At 53.3% G+C, this 17,747-nt stretch overlaps 2 protein-coding genes across 2 annotated transcripts in view; one reads left to right on the forward strand and one right to left on the reverse strand.

Annotated features, from left to right (window-relative positions):
- The window catches only part of LOC124028700 (cytoplasmic FMR1-interacting protein 1 homolog), a 27,037-nt gene extending 12,591 nt beyond the window's left edge, over nt 1-14,446 (reverse strand). The window contains exons 1-4 of the mRNA XM_046340694.1: nt 14,405-14,446; nt 13,585-13,717; nt 13,412-13,506; nt 12,868-13,106 (exon numbers count right to left, since the gene is read on the reverse strand). Coding sequence (XP_046196650.1) covers nt 12,868-13,106; nt 13,412-13,506; nt 13,585-13,717; nt 14,405-14,446 — 509 coding nt within the window. The remainder of the gene's footprint in view (nt 1-12,867; nt 13,107-13,411; nt 13,507-13,584; nt 13,718-14,404) is intronic.
- Nucleotides 14,445-17,466, forward strand: LOC124028699 (collagen alpha-2(V) chain-like). Its single transcript, XM_046340693.1, has 3 exons — nt 14,445-14,459; nt 14,617-15,471; nt 16,936-17,466. The coding sequence occupies exons 1-3, from the start codon at nt 14,445-14,447 to the stop codon at nt 17,464-17,466; spliced, it is 1,401 nt and encodes a 466-aa protein (XP_046196649.1).
- Nucleotides 17,467-17,747: the final 281 nt, after the last annotated feature.

Consider the following 17,747-nt stretch of genomic DNA (forward strand, 5'->3'; position numbering starts at 1 on the left):
ATATACCCAGCCCAGTGGAGACCATCCCCAAACACAGGTTATATACCCAGCCCAGTGGAGACCGTCCCCCCGAAACACAGGTTATATACCCAGCCCAGTGGAGACCGTCCACAAAACACAGATTATATACCCAGCCCCCGAAACACAGGTTATATACCCAGCCCAGTGGAGACCGTCCCGAAACACAGGTTATATACCCAGCCCAGTGGAGACTGTCCCGACCCCTGGAAAATACAACACAGGTTATATACCCAGCCCAGTGGAGACCGTCCCGAAACACAGGTTATATACCCAGCCCAGTGGAGACCGTCCCAGACACACAGGTTATATACCCAACCCAGTGGAGACTGTCCCGAAACACAGGTTATATACCCAGCCCAGTGGAGACTGTCCCCGAAACACAGGTTATATACCTAGCCCAGTGGAGACCGTCCCGAAACACAGGTTATATACCCAGCCCAGTGGAGACCGTCCCGAAACACAGGTTATATACCCAGCCCAGTGGAGACTGTCCCCGACACAGGTTATATACCCAGCCCAGTGGAGACCGTCCCGAAACACAGGTTATATACCCAGCCCAGTGGAGACCGTCCCGAAACACAGGTTATATACCCAGCCCAGTGGAGACCGTCCCCGAAACACAGGTTATATACCCCCGAGCCGTCCCCGAAACACAGGTTATATACCCAGCCCAGTGGAGCCGTCCCCGAAACACAGGTTATATACCCAGCCCAGTGGAGACTGTCCCCGACACATTGCCTGGAAAATACAACACAGGTTATATACCCAGCCCAGTGGAGACCGTCCCCGAAACACAGGTTATATACCCAGCCCAGTGGAGACTGTCCCGAGAAACACAGGTTATATACCTAGCCCAGTGGGAGACTGTCCCCGAAACACAGGTTATATACCCAGCCCAGTGGAGACCGTCCCGAAACACAGGTTATATACCCAGCCCAGTGGAGACCGTCCAGACACACAGGTTATATACCCAGCCCAGTGGAGACCGTCCCAGACAGGGTTATATACCCAGCCCAGTGGAGACCGTCCCGACACACAGGTTATATACCCAGCCCAGTGGAGACCGTCCCTGAAACACAGGTTATATACCCAGCCCAGTGGAGACCGTCCCCGACACACAGGTTATATACCCAGCCCAGTGGGGACCGTCCTCAAACACAGGTTATATACCCAGCCCAGTGGAGACCGTCCCCGACACACAGGTTATATACCCAGCCCAGTGAGACCGTCCCGACACACAGGTTATATACCCAGCCCAGTGGAGACCGTCCCCGACACAGGTTATATACCCAGCCCAGTGGAGACCGTCCCCGAAACACAGGTTATATACCCAGCCCAGTGGAGACCGTCCCCAACACACAGGTTATATACCCAGCCCAGTGGAGACCATCCCGAAACACAGGTTATATACCCAGCCCAGTGGAGACCGTCCCCGACACACAGGTTATATACCCAGCCCAGTGGAGACCGTCCCCGACACACAGGTTATATACCCAGCCCAGTGGAGACCGTCCCAGATACACAGGTTATATACCCAGCCCAGTGGAGACCGTCCCAACACAGGTTATATACCCAGCCCCCGAAACACAGGTTATATACTCCCAGCCCAGACCGTCCCGAAACACAGGTTATATACCCAGCCCAGTGGAGACTGTCCCCGACACACTGCCTGGAAAAATACAACACAGGTTATATACCCAGCCCAGTGGAGACCGTCCCGAAACACAGGTTATATACCCAGCCCAGTGGAGACCGTCCCCGACACACAGGTTATATACCTAGCCCAGTGGAGACTGTCCCCGACACACAGGTTATATACCCAGCCCAGTGGAGACTGTCCCCGAAACACAGGTTATTACCCAGCCCAGTGGAGACCGTCCCCGAAACACAGTTTATATTCCCAGCCCAGTGGAGACCGTGCCCAAACACAGGTTATATACCCAGCCATGGGGGCCATCACCGACACACAGGTTATACCCAGCCCAGTGGAGACCGTCCTGAAACACAGGTTATATACCCAGCCCAGTGGAGACCGTCCCGAAACACAGGTTATATACCCAGCCCAGTGGAGACCGTCCCCGAAACACAGGTTATATACCCAGCCCAGTGGAGACCGTCCCCAAACACAGGTTATATACCCAGCCCAGTGGGAGACCGTCCCCGAAACACAGGTTATATACCCAGCCCAGTGGAGACCGTCCCCCGACACACAGGTTATATACCCAGCCCAGTGGAGACTGTCCCGACACCCCTGGAAAATACACACAGGTTATATACCCAGCCCAGTGGAGACCGTCCCCGACACACAGGTTATATACCCAGCCCAGTGGAGACCGTCCCGACACACAGGTTATACCTAGCCCAGTGGAGACCCAGTCCCGAAACACAGGTTATATACCCAGCCCAGTGGAGACTGTCCCCGAAACACAGGTTATATACCCAGCCCAGTGGAGACCGTCCCCGAAACACAGGTTATATACCCAGCCCAGTGGAGACCGTCCCCGAAACACAGGTTATATACCCAGCCCAGTGGAGACCGTCCCAAACACAGGTTATATACCCAGCCCAGTGGGACTGTCTCACACACTGCCTGGAAAAATACAACACAGGTTATATACCCAGCCCAGTGGGAGACCGTCCCGAAACACAGGGTTATATACCCAGCCCAGTGGGAGACCGTCCCGAAACACAGGTTATATACCTAGCCAGTGGAGACTGTCCCGAAACACAGGTTATATAATTAGCCCAGTGGAGACTGTCCCAAACACAGGTTATACCCAGCCCAGTGGAGACCGTCCCCGACACACAGGTTATATACAGCCCAGTGGAGACCGTCCCGAAACACAGGTTATATACCCAGCCCAGTGTAGACCGTCCCCGACACAGGTTATATACCCAGCCCAGTGGAGACCGTCCCCGAAACACAGGTTATATACCCAGCCCAGTGGAGACTGTCCCCGAAACACAGGTTATATACCCAGCCCAGTGGAGACCGTCCCCGAACACAGGTTATATACCCAGCCCAGTGGAGACCGTCCCGAAACACAGGTTATATACCCAGCCCAGTGGAGACCATCCCCAAAACACAGGTTATATACCCAGCCCAGTGGAGACCGTCCCCGAAACACAGGTTATATACCCAGCCCAGTGGAGACCGTCCCCGAAACACAGGTTATATACCCAGCCCAGTGGAGACTGTCCCCGTCACACTGCCTGGAAAATACAACACAGGTTATATACCCAAGCCCAGTGGAGACCGTCCCGAAACACAGGTTATATACCCAGCCCAGTGGAGACCGTCCCCAAAACACAGGTTATATACCTAGCCCAGTGGAGACTGTCCCCCGAAACACAGGTTATATACCCAGCCCAGTGGAGACCGTCCCCGAAACACAGGTTATATACCCAGCCCAGTGGAGACCGTCCCGAGCACAGGTTATATACCCAGCCCAGTGGAGACCGTCCCCAAAACATAGGTTATATACCCAGCCCAGTGGAGACCGTCCCGAAACACAGGTTATATACCCAGCCCAGTGGAGACTGTCCCGACACACTGCCTGGAAAATACAACACAGGTTATATACCCAGCCCAGTGGAGACCGTCCCGAAACACAGGTTATATACCCAGCCCAGTGGAGACCGTCCCCAAAACACAGGTTATATACCTAGCCCAGTGGAGACTGTCCCGAAACACAGGTTATATACCCAGCCCAGTGGAGACTGTCCCGAAACACAGGTTATATACCCAGCCTAGTGGATACCATCCCAGACACACAGGTTATATACCCAGCCCAGTGGAGACCGTCCCCGACACACAGGTTATATACCCAGCCCAGTGGAGACCGTCCCGACACACAGGTTATATACCCAGCCCAGTGGAGACTGTCCCCGACACACTGCCTGGAAAATACAACATAGGTTATATACCCAGCCCAGTGGAGACCGTCCCCGAAACACAGGTTATATACCCAGCCCAGTGGAGACCGTCCCGAAACACAGGTTATATACCCAGCCCAGTGGAGACCGTCCCCGAAACACAGGTTATATACCCAGCCCAGTGGAGACCGTCCCGAAACACAGGTTATATACCCAGCCCAGTGGAGACCGTCCCGAAACACAGGTTATATACCCAGCCCAGTGGAGACTGTCCCGACACACTGCCTGGAAAATACAACACAGGTTATATACCCAGCCCAGTGGAGACCGTCCCCGAAACACAGGTTATATACCCAGCCCAGTGGAGAGACCCGTCCCCGAAACACAGGGTTATATACCTAGCCCAGTGGAGACTGTCCCAAACACAGGTTATATACCCAGCCCAGTGGAGACCGTCCCCGAAACACAGGTTATATACCCAGCCCAGTGGAGACCGTCCCAGACACACAGGTTATATACCCAGCCAAGTGGAGACTGTCCCCGACACACAGGTTATATACCCAGCCCAGTGGAGACCGTCCCTGAAACACAGGTTATATACCCAGCCCAGTGGAGACCGTCCCGAAACACAGGTTATATACCCAGCCTAGTGGAGACCATCCCAGACACACAGGTTATATACCCAGCCCAGTGGAGACCGTCCCGACACACAGGTTATATACCCAGCCCAGTGGAGACCGTCCCCGACACACAGGTTATATACCCAGCCCAGTGGAGACTGTCCCCGACACACTGCCTGGAAAATACAACATAGGTTATATACCCAGCCCAGTGGGAGACCGTCCCAAACACAGGTTATATACCCAGCCCAGTGGAGACCGTCCCCGAAACACAGGTTATATACCCAGCCCAGTGGAGACCGTCCCCGAAACACAGGTTATATACCCAGCCCAGTGGAGACCGTCCCCGAAACACAGGTTATATACCCAGCCCAGTGGAGACCGTCCCCCGAAACACAGGTTATATACCCAGCCCAGTGGAGACTGTCCCCGACACACTGCCTGGAAAATACAACACAGGTTATATACCCAGCCCAGTGGAGACCGTCCCCGAAACACAGGTTATATACCCAGCCCAGTGGAGACCGTCCCCGAAACACAGGTTATATACCTAGCCCAGTGGAGACTGTCCCAGACACACTGAAACACAGGTTATATACCCAGCCCAGTGGAGACCGTCCCCGAAACACAGGTTATATACCCAGCCCAGTGGAGACCGTTCCAGACACACAGGTTATATACCCAGCCAAGTGGAGACTGTCCCCGACACACAGGTTATATACCCAGCCCAGTGGAGACCGTCCCTGAAACACAGGTTATATACCCAGCCCAGTGGAGACCGTCCCCGAAACACAGGTTATATACCCAGCCCAGTGGAGACCGTCCCTGAAACACAGGTTATATACCCAGCCCAGTGGAGACCGTCCCCGAAACACAGGTTATATACCCAGCCCAGTGGAGACCGTCCCCCAAACACAGGTTATATACCCAGCCCAGTGGAGACCGTCCCCGAACACAGGTTATATACCCAGCCCAGTGGAGACCGTCCCGAAACACAGGTTATATACCCAGCCCAGTGGAGACCGTCCCAGACACACAGGTTATATACCCAGCCCAGTGGAGACCGTCCCCGACACACAGGTTATATACCCAGCCCAGTGGAGACCGTCCCCGACACACAGGTTATATACCCAGCCCAGTGTAGACCGTCCCCGACACACAGGTTATATACCCAGCCCAGTGGAGACCGTCCCCGAAACACAGGTTATATACCCAGCCCAGTGGAGACCGTCCCCGAAACACAGGTTATATACCCAGCCCAGTGGAGACCGTCCCCGAAACACAGGTTATATACCCAGCCCAGTGGAGACCGTCCCGAGCACAGGTTATATACCCAGCCCAGTGGAGACCGTCCCGAAACACAGGTTATATACCCAGCCCAGTGGAGACTGTCCCCACACACTGCCTGGAAAATACAACACAGGTTATATACCCAGCCCAGTGGAGACCGTCCCTCAAACACAGGTTATATACCCAGCCCAGTGGAGACCGTCCCCGAAACACAGGTTATATACCTAGCCCAGTGGAGACTGTCCCCAGAAACACAGGTTATATACCCAGCCCAGTGGAGACTGTCCCCGAAACACAGGTTATATACCTAGCCCAGTGGAGACCGTCCCCCAAACACAGGTTATATACCCAGCCCAGTGGAGACCGTCCCGAAACACAGGTTATATACCCAGCCAAGTGGAGACCGTCCCGACACACAGGTTATATACCCAGCCCAGTGGAGACCGTCCCCGAAACACAGGTTATATACCCAGCCCAGTGGAGACCGTCCCTGAAACACAGGTTATATACCCAGCCCAGTGGAGACCGTCCCCGAAACACAGGTTATATACCCAGCCCAGTGGAGACCGTCCCGAAACACAGGTTATATACCCAGCCCAGTGGAGACCGTCCCCAAAACACAGGTTATATACCCAGCCCAGTGGAGACCGTCCCGAAACACAGGTTATATACCCAGCCCAGTGGAGACCGTCCCGAAACACAGGTTATATACCCAGCCCAGTGGAGACTGTCCCCGTCACACTGCCTGGAAAAATACAACACAGGTTATATACCCAAGCCCAGTGGAGACAAATCCCCGAAACACAGGTTATATACCCAGCTCCAGTGGAGACCGTCCCCAAAACACAGGTTATATACCTAGCCCAGTGGAGACTGTCCCCGAAACACAGGTTATATACCCAGCCCAGTGGAGACCGTCCCGAAACACAGGTTATATACCCCAGTGGGAGACCGTCCCAAACACAGGTTATATACCCAGCCCAGTGGAGACCGTCCCCAAAACACAGGTTATATACCCAGCCCAGTGAGACCGTCCCTCGACACACAGGTTATATACCCAGCCCAGTGGAGACTGTCCCCGACACACTGCCTGGAAAATACAACACAGGTTATATACCCAGCCCAGTGGAGACCGTCCCCAAACACAGGTTATATACCCAGCCCAGTGGGAGACCGTCCCCCAAAACACAGGTTATATACCTAGCCCAGTGGAGACTGTCCCCGAAACACAGGTTATATACCCAGCCCAGTGGAGACTGTCCCCGAAACACAGGTTATATACCTAGCCCAATGGAGACAGTCCCCGAAACACAGGTTATATACCCAGCCCAGTGGAGACCGTCCCCGAAACACAGGTTATATACCCAGCCTAGTGGATACCATCCCAGACACACAGGTTATATACCCAGCCCAGTGGAGACCGTCCCCGACACACAGGTTATATACCCAGCCCAGTGGAGACCGTCCCGACACACAGGTTATATACCCAGCCCAGTGGAGACTGTCCCGACACACTGCCTGGAAAATACAACATAGGTTATATACCCAGCCCAGTGGAGACCATCCCCGAAACACAGGTTATATACCCAGCCCAGTGGAGACCGTCCCCAAAACACAGGTTATATACCCAGCCCAGTGGAGACCGTCCCGAAACACAGGTTATATACCCAGCCCAGTGGAGACTGTCCCCGACACACTGCCTGGAAAATACAAACACAGGTTATATACCCAGCCCAGTGGAGACCGTCCCCGAAACACAGGTTATATACCCAGCCCAGTGGAGACCGTCCCAAAACACAGGTTATATACCTAGCCCAGTGGAGACTGTCCCCGAAACACAGGTTATATACCCAGCCCAGTGGAGACCGTCCCGAAACACAGGTTATATACCCAGCCCAACTGTGTTATTGACTTGTTAATTGTTTATTCCATGTGTAACTCTGTGTTGTCTGTTCACACTGCTATGCTTTATCTTGGCCAGGTCGCAGTTGCAAATGAGAACTTGTTCTCAACTAGCCTACCTGGTTAAATAAAGGTGAAATAAAAAAATAAAAAAATAAAAACTCATCCCTGACCACTGGCCATTCCCTCATTAACTCATCCCTGACCACTGGCCATTCCCTCATTAACTCATCCCTGACCACTGGCCATTCAACATGGCCCGAGTTGCCCATTCAACATGGCCCCGAGTTGCCCCCCCATTCAACATGGCCTGAGTTGCCCCCATTCAACATGGCCCGAGTTGTCCCCCTTAAGAAACCAACACGTGACTCATCTGATGTCAAAAAACGACAGATCGGTAATTGTCTTTCTTTTCTATGCACAACACTTGAGCGTTCTGTCTCTGATCAACTCCTCGCTATCTCTCTCAGAACAATCTTCTTGACACTAACCAAACAGGCTCCAAGAAGAGTCTCTCCACTGAGACTGCTCTGCTCTGTGTCACGGAGGCTCTCCACAAAGCTGACCTTCTCATCCTCCTAGATCTATCCACTGCCTTCCAACACCATGAACCATCAGATCCTCCCTCTCCACCCTCTCAGGGCTGGGTGTCTCAGGCTCTATCAGATCCTCCTCTCCACCCTCTCCAGGGCTGGGTGTCTCAGTCTCTATCAGATCCTCCTCTCCACCCTCCTCAGGGCTGGGTGTCTCAGACTCTATCAGATCCTCCTCTCCACCCTCTCAGGACTGGGTGTCTCAGGCTCTATCAGATCCTCCTCTCCCACCCTCTCAGGGCTGGGGTGTCTCAGCTATCAGATCCTCCCTCTCCACCCTCTCAGGACTGGGTGTCTCAGGCTCTATCAGATCCTCCTCTCCACCCTCTCAGGGCTGGGTGTCTCAGCTATCAGATCCTCCTCTCCACTCTCTCAGGGCTGGGAGTCTCAGGCTCTGTCAGATCCTCCTCTCCACCCTCTCAGGACTGGGTGTCTCAGGCTCTATCAGATCCTCCTCTCCACCCTCTCAGGACTGGGTGTCTCAGGCTCTATCAGATCCTCCTCTCCACCCTCTCAGGGCTGGGTGTCTCAGCTATCAGATCCTCCTCTCCACCCTCTCAGGGCTGGGTGTCTCAGCTATCAGATCCTCCTCTCCACCCTCTCAGTACTGGGTGTCTCAGGCTCTATCAGATCCTCCTCTCCACCCTCTCAGGGCTGTGTGTCTCAGGCTCTATCAGATCCTCCTCTCCACCCTCTCAGGGCTGGGTGTCTCAGACTCTATCAGATCCTCCTCTCCACCCTCTCAGGGCTGGGTGTCTCAGGCTCTATCAGATCCTCCTCTCCACCCTCTCAGGGCTGGGTGTCTCAGCTATCAGATCCTCCTCTCCACCCTCTCAGGGCTGGGTGTCTCAGGATCTATCAGATCCTCCTCTCCATCCTCTCAGGGCTGGGTGTCTCAGCTATCAGATCCTCCTCTCCACTCTCTCAGGGCTGGGAGTCTCAGCTATCAGATCCTCCTCTCCACTCTCTCAGGGCTGGGTGTCTCAGCTATCAGATCCTCCTCTCCATCCTCTCAGGGCTGGGTGTCTCAGCTATCAGATCCTCCTCTCCACTCTCTCAGGGCTGGGTGTCTCAGCTATCAGATCCTCCTCTCCATCCTCTCAGGGCTGGGTGTCTCAGCTATCAGATCCTCCTCTCCATCCTCTCAGGGCTGGGTGTCTCAGCTATCAGATCCTCCTCTCCACCCTCTCAGGGCTGGGTGTCTCAGCTATCAGATCCTCCTCTCCACCCTCTCAGGGCTGGGTGTCTCAGCTATCAGATCCTCCTCTCCACCCTCTCAGGGCTGGGTGTCTCAGCTATCAGATCCTCCTCTCCACCCTCTCAGGGCTGGGTGTCTCAGCTATCAGATCCTCCTCTCCACCCTCTCAGGGCTGGGTGTCTCAGACTCTATCAGATCCTCCTCTCCACCCTCTCAGGGCTGGGTGTCTCAGCTATCAGATCCTCCTCTCCACCCTCTCAGGGCTGGGTGTCTCAGGCTCTACACACTATTGGATTGCATCCTACTTGGCAGGCCGCTCCTACCAGGTGACATGGAGGGGCTGGGTGTCTCAGGCTCTATCAGACCCCAGCTATCTGAATATACTAATTACTGTGATATGGTTGTCCCACCTAGCTATCTGAATATACTAACTACTGTGATATGGTTGTCCACCTAGCTATCTGAACATACTAACTACTGTGATATGTGGTTTGTCCCACCTAGCTATCTGAATATACTAACTACTGTGATATGTGGTTGTCCACCTAGCCATCTGAATATACTAACTACTGTAATATGTGGTTGTCCACCTAGCCATCTGAATATACTAACTACTGTGAGCTGCTCTTCCTCCGGGGACTGCCCGTTCCATGATCTAGCCATCCCGGTTGACAACTCCATTGTCCTCCTCCCAGAGCGCCAGAACCTTGGCGTGATCTCAGACAACACCCTGTCGTTCTCAACCTTCAGCATCAAGGCGGTGGCCCGTTCCTGTAGGTTCATGCTCTACAACATCCGCAGAAATACGACCCTGCCTCACACAGGAAACGGCGCAGGTCTAATCCAGGCACTTGTCATCTCCCGTCTGGATTACTGCAACTCCATTGGCTGGGCTCCCTGCCTGTGCCATTAAACCCCTTCAACTCATCAGAACGCCGCAGCCGTCTGGTGTTCCCACCTTCCCAAGTTCTCTCACGTCACCCGCTCCTCCAGTTCTCTCCCATGGCTTCCAGTTGGGCTTCGCATCGCTACAAGACCATGGTGCTTGCCTACGGAGCTGTGAGGGGAAACGGCACCTCAGTACCTCCAGGCTCTGATCAGGGGGCTACACCCAAACAAGGGCCTGCGTTCATCCACCCCCCTCTGGCCTGCTCGCCTCCCTACCACTGAGGAAGTACAGCTCCCGCTCAGCCCAGTCAAAACTGTTCGCTGCCCTGGCCCCCAATGGTGGAACAAACTCCCTCACGACGCCAGGACAGCGGAGTCAATCACCACCTTCCGGAGACACCTGAAACCCCACCTCTTTAAGGAATACCTAGGATAGGTTAAGTAATCCCTCTCACCCCCACCCACATAAGTTTTAGATGCACTATTGTTAATGACTGTCCCACTGGATGTCAAAGGTGAATGCACCAATTTGTAAGTCGCTCTGGATAAGAGCGTCTGCTAAATACTTAAATGTAATGTAAATGTAATATGTGGTTGTCCACCTAGCCATCTGAATATACTAACTACTGTGATATGTGGTTGTCCCACCTAGCCATCTGAATATACTAACTACTGTGATATGTGGTTGTCTCACCTAATATATCTGAATATACTAACTACTGTGTTATGTGGTTGTCCACCCTAGCTATCCTGAATATACTAACTACTGTGATATGTGGTTGTCTCATCTAGATATCATGAATATACTAACTACTATCACCCTCTATACAGGCAGAGATCACCCCCTCTATACAGAGCAGAATCACCCCCTATACAGAGAGAGATCCCCTATACAGAGCAGAGATCCCCCCCTATACAGAGCAGAGATCCCCCCTCTATACAGAGCAGAGATTCCCCCCTCCTATACAGAGCAGGGATCCCCCCTCTATACAGAGCAGAGATCCCCCTCTATACAGAGCAGAGATCCCCCTCTATACAGAGCAGAGATCCCCTCTATACAGAGCAGAGATCCCCCTCTATACAGAGCAGAGATCCCCCCCCTCTATACAGAGCAGAGATCCCCCCTCTATACAGAGCAGATCCCCCCTCTATACAGAGCAGAGATCCCCCCTCTATACAGAGCAGATCCCCCCTCTATACAGAGCAGAGATCCCCCCCTCTATACAGAGCAGAGATCCCCCCTCTATACAGAGCAGAGATCCCCCCTCTATACAGAGCAGAGATCCCCCCCTCTATACAGAGCAGAGATCCCCCCCTCTATACAGAGCAGAGACCCCCTCTATACAGAGCAGAGACCCACTCCCCTCTATACAGAGCAGAGATCCCCCTCTATACAGAGCAGAGATCCCCCTCTATACAGAGCAGAGATCCCCCTCTATACAGAGCAGAGATCCCCCTCTATACAGAGCAGAGACCCTCCCCTCTATACAGAGCAGAGAACCCCCTCTCTATACAGAGCAGAGTTAACCCCTCTATACAGAGGTAGAGGTCCCCCCCCTCTATACAGAGCAGAGAACCCCCCTCTATACAGAGCAGAGTAAACCCCTCTATACAGAGCAGAGATCACCCCTCTATACAGAGCAGAGTAAAACCCCCTCAGAGATCCCCCCTCTATACAGAGCAGAGATCCCCCCTCTATACAGAGCAGAGATCCCCCCACCTCTATACAGAGCAGAGATCCCCCTCTATACAAAGCAGAGATCCCCCTCTATACAGAGCAGAGAACCCCCCTCTATACAGAGCAGAGATCCCCTCTATACAGAGCAGAGTAAACCCCCCTCTATACAGAGCAGAGTAAACCCCCTCTATACAGAGCAGAGATCCCCCTCTATACAGAGCAGAGATCCCCCTCTATACAGAGCAGATCCCCCCTCTATACAGAGCAGAGATCCCCCCTCTATACAGGCAGAGATCCCCCTCTATACAGAGCAGAGATCTCCCCCTCTGTACAGAGAAGATCCCCCTCTATACAGAGCAGAGATCACCCCCACTCTCCTATACAGAGATCCCCCCTCTATACAGAGCAGAGTAGTCCCCTCAGGGATCCCCCTCTATACAGAGCAGAGATCCCTCGTCCCCTATACAGAGCAGAGTAAACCCCTCAGAGATCCCCCTCTATGCAGGCAGAGAAACCCCTCAGAGATCCCCCTCTATACAGAGCAGAGTAAACCCTCAGAGATCCCCCCTCTATACAGAGCAGAGTAAACCCCTCAGAGATCCCCCTCTATACAGAGCAGAGTAAACCCCTCAGAGATCCCCCTCTATACAGAGCAGAGTAAAACCCTCAGAGATCCCCCTCTATACAGAGCAGAGTAAACCCCTCAGGGATCCCCTCTATACAGAGCAGAGACCCCCCTCTATACAGAGCAGAGTAAACCCCTCAGAGATCCTTCTAGACCGATGCCGTGTCACTACTCACTCCACGGTGAACTCGTGTGCTCCTACAGGGATGCAGTAAACAAACTGCATGGCTCCACAGCCGGGAAACTCCACACACTGGTCCACGTGCCTCACGCCGGATTGCTGGGCAATGGCCACGCCAGATGGGGTCGGTCCAGGAAAACCGCGGACGCGAGTCAGGATGACCTCGAACATGGACAGGCCACAGCACAGACGCTCTTTGGTCAGCAGGTCACCTTCACGGGTAATGGCTATTTGCTACAGTGGAAGAGAGGGGGAGAAAGAGTGGGGAATGAATGAGGGGGGAAGTAAAAGAGGGGAGGAGAATGGGTGGGGAAGAGGGAGGGCTGGTGTTTACTAAGGCAGTGTGAGGTTCCCAGGGCTGGTATTAACTAAGGCAGTGTGATGGTACCTGTGGGGTTCCCAGGGCTGGTATTAACTAAGGCAGTGTGATGGTTCCCAGGGCTGGTATTAACTAAGGCAGTGTGATGGTACCTATGGGGTTCACTAAGGCAGTGTGATGGTTCCCAGTACTGGGGTTCACTAAGGCAGTGTGATGGTACCTGTGGGGTTCCCAGGCGTTCTATCAGAGGAACCAGGTGCAGGGCTGTGTATTTAGTCTCCAGACGTTTCATCTTGGCATCAAGACGCTCACCCTCTACAATGAGAAGAGATAACAGAGTCACTGATCCAGACGGACGGACGGACGGACGGACAGACAGACAGACAATCTTACCCTTGACATGGACCCTGGGAAGAATGTTCTGGAATGGTGCAGCATGTAGCAGGTCACACACCTCCTCCTGAGACTGAGAGTGAAAGAGAAGATTGTTTAAATTGACTTTTTTTAGCAGCCATCGTATTTTCCACTGACACAAGGTGTTGCTGCTAGCTACTGGTCAGAGATGTTCCTCTGAAACAAGGTGTTGCTGCTAGCTACTGGTCAGAGATGTTCCTCTGAAACAAGGTGTTGCTACTGGTCAGAGATGTTCCTCTGAAACAAGGTGTTGCTGCTAGCTGCTGGTCAGAGATGTTCCTCTGAAACAAGGTGTTGCTACTGGTCAGAGATGTTCCTCTGAAACAAGGTGTTGCTGCTAGCTACTGGTCAGAGATGTTCCTCTGAAACAAGGTGTTGCTGCTAGCTGCTGGTCAGAGATGTTCCTCTGAAACAAGGTGTTGCTGCTAGCTACTGGTCAGAGATGTTCCTCTGAAACAAGGTGTTGCTGCTAGCTACTGGTCAGAGATGTTCCTCTGAAACAAGGTGTTGCTGCTAGCTACTGGTCAGAGATGTTCCTCTGAAACAAGGTGTGCTGCTAGCTACTGGTCAGAGATGTTCCTCTGAAACAAGGTGTTGCTACTGGTCAGAGATGTTCCTCTGAAACAAGGTGTTGCTGCTAGCTACTGGTCAGAGATGTTCCTCTGAAACAAGGTGTTGCTGCTAGCTACTGGTCAGAGATGTTCCTCTGAAACAAGGTGTTGCTGCCCCCTACTGGTCAGAGATGTTCCTCTGAAACAAGGTGTTGCTGCTAGCTACTGGTCAGAGATGTTCCACTAACACAAGGTGTTGCTGACAAACTGCTGGTCAGAGATTGTGTCATGTTGTGTTCTATTGTATGAATATAATAATAATAATATATATAATAATAATAATATAATAATAATAATAATATAATATATAAATAATAACTGGCACCCAGTGAGGCAGCAACAGTGATTGAGCTTTTCCAGTTTCCGGACTTTTACCAAATGTGAGTTCACTTGCCAACAGCTCCCCTGGGGAACTCAACCACGCTGTCCCCTACGCTCCCTGGGGAACTCAACCACGCTGTCCCTACGCTCCCTGGGAACTCAACCACGCTGTCCCCCTCGCTCCCCTGGGAACCCCAACCGCTGTCCCCCTACGCCCCCTGGGGAACTCAACCGCGCTGTCCCCCTCTACGGCTCCCTGGGGGAACTCAGCAGCTGTCCCCTACCGCTCCCCGGGGAACTCAGACCACGCTGTCCCCCTCCGCTCCCTGGGGAACTCAGACCACGCTGTCCCCCTACGGCTCCCTGGGGAACTCCTGGCCACGCTGTCCCCCTACGCTCCCCTGGGAACCCAGACCACGCTGTCCCCTACGCTCCCTGGGGAACTCGGTCCATGCTGTCCCCCTACGCTCCCCTGGGGAACTCGGTCCACGCTGTCCCCCTACGCTCCCTGGGGAACTCAACCACGCTGTCCCCCTACGCTCCCACGCTGGGGGAACTCGGTCCACGCTGTCCCCCTACGCTCCCCTGGGGGAACTCCAGACCACGCTGTCCCCCTACGCTCCCTGGGAACCTGGTCCATGCTGTCCCCTACGCCCCCCTGGGGAACCTCGGTCCACGCCTGTCCCCCTACGCTCCCCTGGGGAACTGGACCACGCTGTCCCCCTACGCTCCCAGGGGAGCTCAACCACGCTGTCCCCCTCGCTCCCTGGGGAACTCGGTCCACGCGTCCCCCCCTCGCCCCCTGGGGGAACTCGGTCCACGCTGTCCCCCTACGCTCCCCTGGGAACTCCAGACCATGCTGTCCCCTACGCTCCCCTGGGGAACTCAGACCACGCTGTCCCCCTACGCTCCCTGGGGAACTCAGACCACGCCTGTCCCCCTCTGCTCCCCTGGGGAACTCAAGAGAGATTCCCATTCTTAAATGTATCTTTTGAGTCTTTTACTAGCTGAAAATATACTTCAGCAGCAGTTAAGATTTGTACAATGATTTTACACTACACTTGCTTGTTTAGTCAAGTAAACTGAAATTAGGTGAACTATTAGAATTTTAGCAACCAAGAAATGACGGATCGATTCTGCACTGTGCACATTTCAATCTTTTATCTTGTACATTTACCTGGGTCAGTCTATCACGGAAAGAGCAAGTGTTCCTAATGTTTTGTATAGTCAGCATACATTGCTAAATTTTCCTCTAGTTGTATATAATGTATGGAAACTGTTTCAACTCCGCTGTCTGTAAACGTTGTCTATCGCCATATCGCCAGGTAACATTCTGAGTATGTTGTCTATAACTAGCAGCACCATATCACCAGGTATGTTTAAATGTACTTGGTGAAAAAGGGTGATTCAGTTGTTGGGGTCGTGATTGTGTAGACGTGTTGGGGTTGTGGTTGTGTAGATTTGTTGTGGTCGTGGTTGTGTAGGCGTGTTGTGGTCAGGTAGACGTGTTGTGGTTGTGTAGGCGTGTGTGGTCGTGGTTGTAGACGTGCTGTGGTGGTTGTGTAGACGTGTTGTGGTGGGTAGAGGCGTGTTGTGGTTATGTGGCGTGTTGTATTCGGGTTGTGTAGACGTGTTGTGGTCGTGGTTGTGTAGACGTGGTGGGGTCGTGGTTGTGTAGACGTGTTGTGGTCGTGTAGACGTGTTGTGGCTGTGTAGGCGTGTTGTGGTCGTGGTTGTGTAGACGGTTGTGGTCGTGGTTGTGTAGACGTGGGGTCGTGGTTGTGTAGACGTGTTGGGGCCGGGTTGTGTAGATGTTGGGGTCGTGGTTGTGTAGACGTGTTGGTGTCGTGGTTGTGTAGACGTGTTGGGGTCGTGGTTGTGTGACGTGTTGGGGTCGTGGTTGTGTAGACGTGTTGTGGTTGTGTAGACGTGTTGCGGTTGTGGTGTGTAGATGTGTGTGGTGTGGTCATGTTTGTGTAGATGTGTTGCGGTTGTGTAGACATGTTGTGGTCGTGAAGACGTGTTGTGGTTGTGTAGACGTGTTGTGGTCGGTGGTAGACGTGTTGTGGTTGTGTAGACGTGTTGTGGTTGTGTAGATGTATGTGGTCGTGGTTGTGTAGATGTGTAGTGGTTGTGTAGATGTGTTGTGGTGTAGTTGTGTAGATGTGTTGTGGTTGTGTAGATGTGTTGTGGTTGTGTAGATGTGTCGCGGTTGTGTAGATGTGTTGTGGTTGTGTAGATGTGTTGTGGTTGTGTAGACGTGTTGTGGTTGTGTGTAGACGTGTTGTGGTTGTGTAGACGTGTTGAGGTCGGATGGTGTAGACGTGTTGGTCGTGGTTGTGTAGACGTGTTGGGATCGTGGTTGTGTAGACGTGTTGGTGCTCGTGGTTGACCTTAGTCGTGTTGTGGTCGTGTAGACGTGTTGGTGTCGTGGTTGTGTAGACGTGTCGGTGGTTGTGTAGACTCCCTAGGATCGGTCCACGCTGTCCCCTACTGGCTCCCTGGGGAACTCGGTCCACGCTGTCCCCCTACGCTCCCCTGGGGAACTCGGTCCACGCTGTCCCCCTACGCTCCCCTGGGGAACTCCGGTCCACGCTGTCCCCTACGCTCCCCTGGGAACTCGGTCCACGCTGTCCCCCTACGCTCCCCTGGGGAACTCGGGTCCACGCTGTCCCCTACTCCCCTGGGGAAACCTGGTCCACGCTGTCCCCCTCGCTCCCCTGGGAACTCGGTCCACGCTGTCCCCCTACACTCTCCCTGGGGAACTCAGACCACGCTGTCCCCCTACGCTCCCCTGGGGAACTCAGACCACGCTGTCCCCCTACGCCCCCTGGGAACCCCACGCTGTCCCCCTACACTCCCTGGGGAACTCAGACCACGCTGTCCCCCTCGCTCCCCTGGGGAACTCAAGAGAGATTCCCATTCTTAAATGTATCTTTTGAGTCTTTTACACAGCTGAAAATATACTTCACAGCAGTTAAGTATTGTACAATGATTTTACACTACACTTGCTTGTTTAGTCAAGTAAACTGAAATTAGTGAACTATTAGAATTTTAGCAACCAAGAAATGACGGATCGATTTCTGCACTGTACATTTCAATCTTTTTATCTTGCACATTTACCTGGGTCAGTCTATCACGGAAAGAGCAAGTGTTCCTAATGTTTTGTATAGTCAGCATACATTGCTAAATTTTCCTCTAGTTGTATAT

Source organism: Oncorhynchus gorbuscha, unplaced genomic scaffold, assembly GCF_021184085.1.
Source record: "Oncorhynchus gorbuscha isolate QuinsamMale2020 ecotype Even-year unplaced genomic scaffold, OgorEven_v1.0 Un_scaffold_4693, whole genome shotgun sequence".
Taxonomy (NCBI): domain Eukaryota; kingdom Metazoa; phylum Chordata; class Actinopteri; order Salmoniformes; family Salmonidae; genus Oncorhynchus; species Oncorhynchus gorbuscha.

Coding starts and splice junctions, on each gene's coding strand:
- LOC124028699 (XM_046340693.1), top strand. Junction 15,472..16,935: donor GGGGAACTCAGACCACGCCT/GTCCCCCTCTGC, acceptor GGTTGACCTTAG/TCGTGTTGTGGTCGTGTAGA.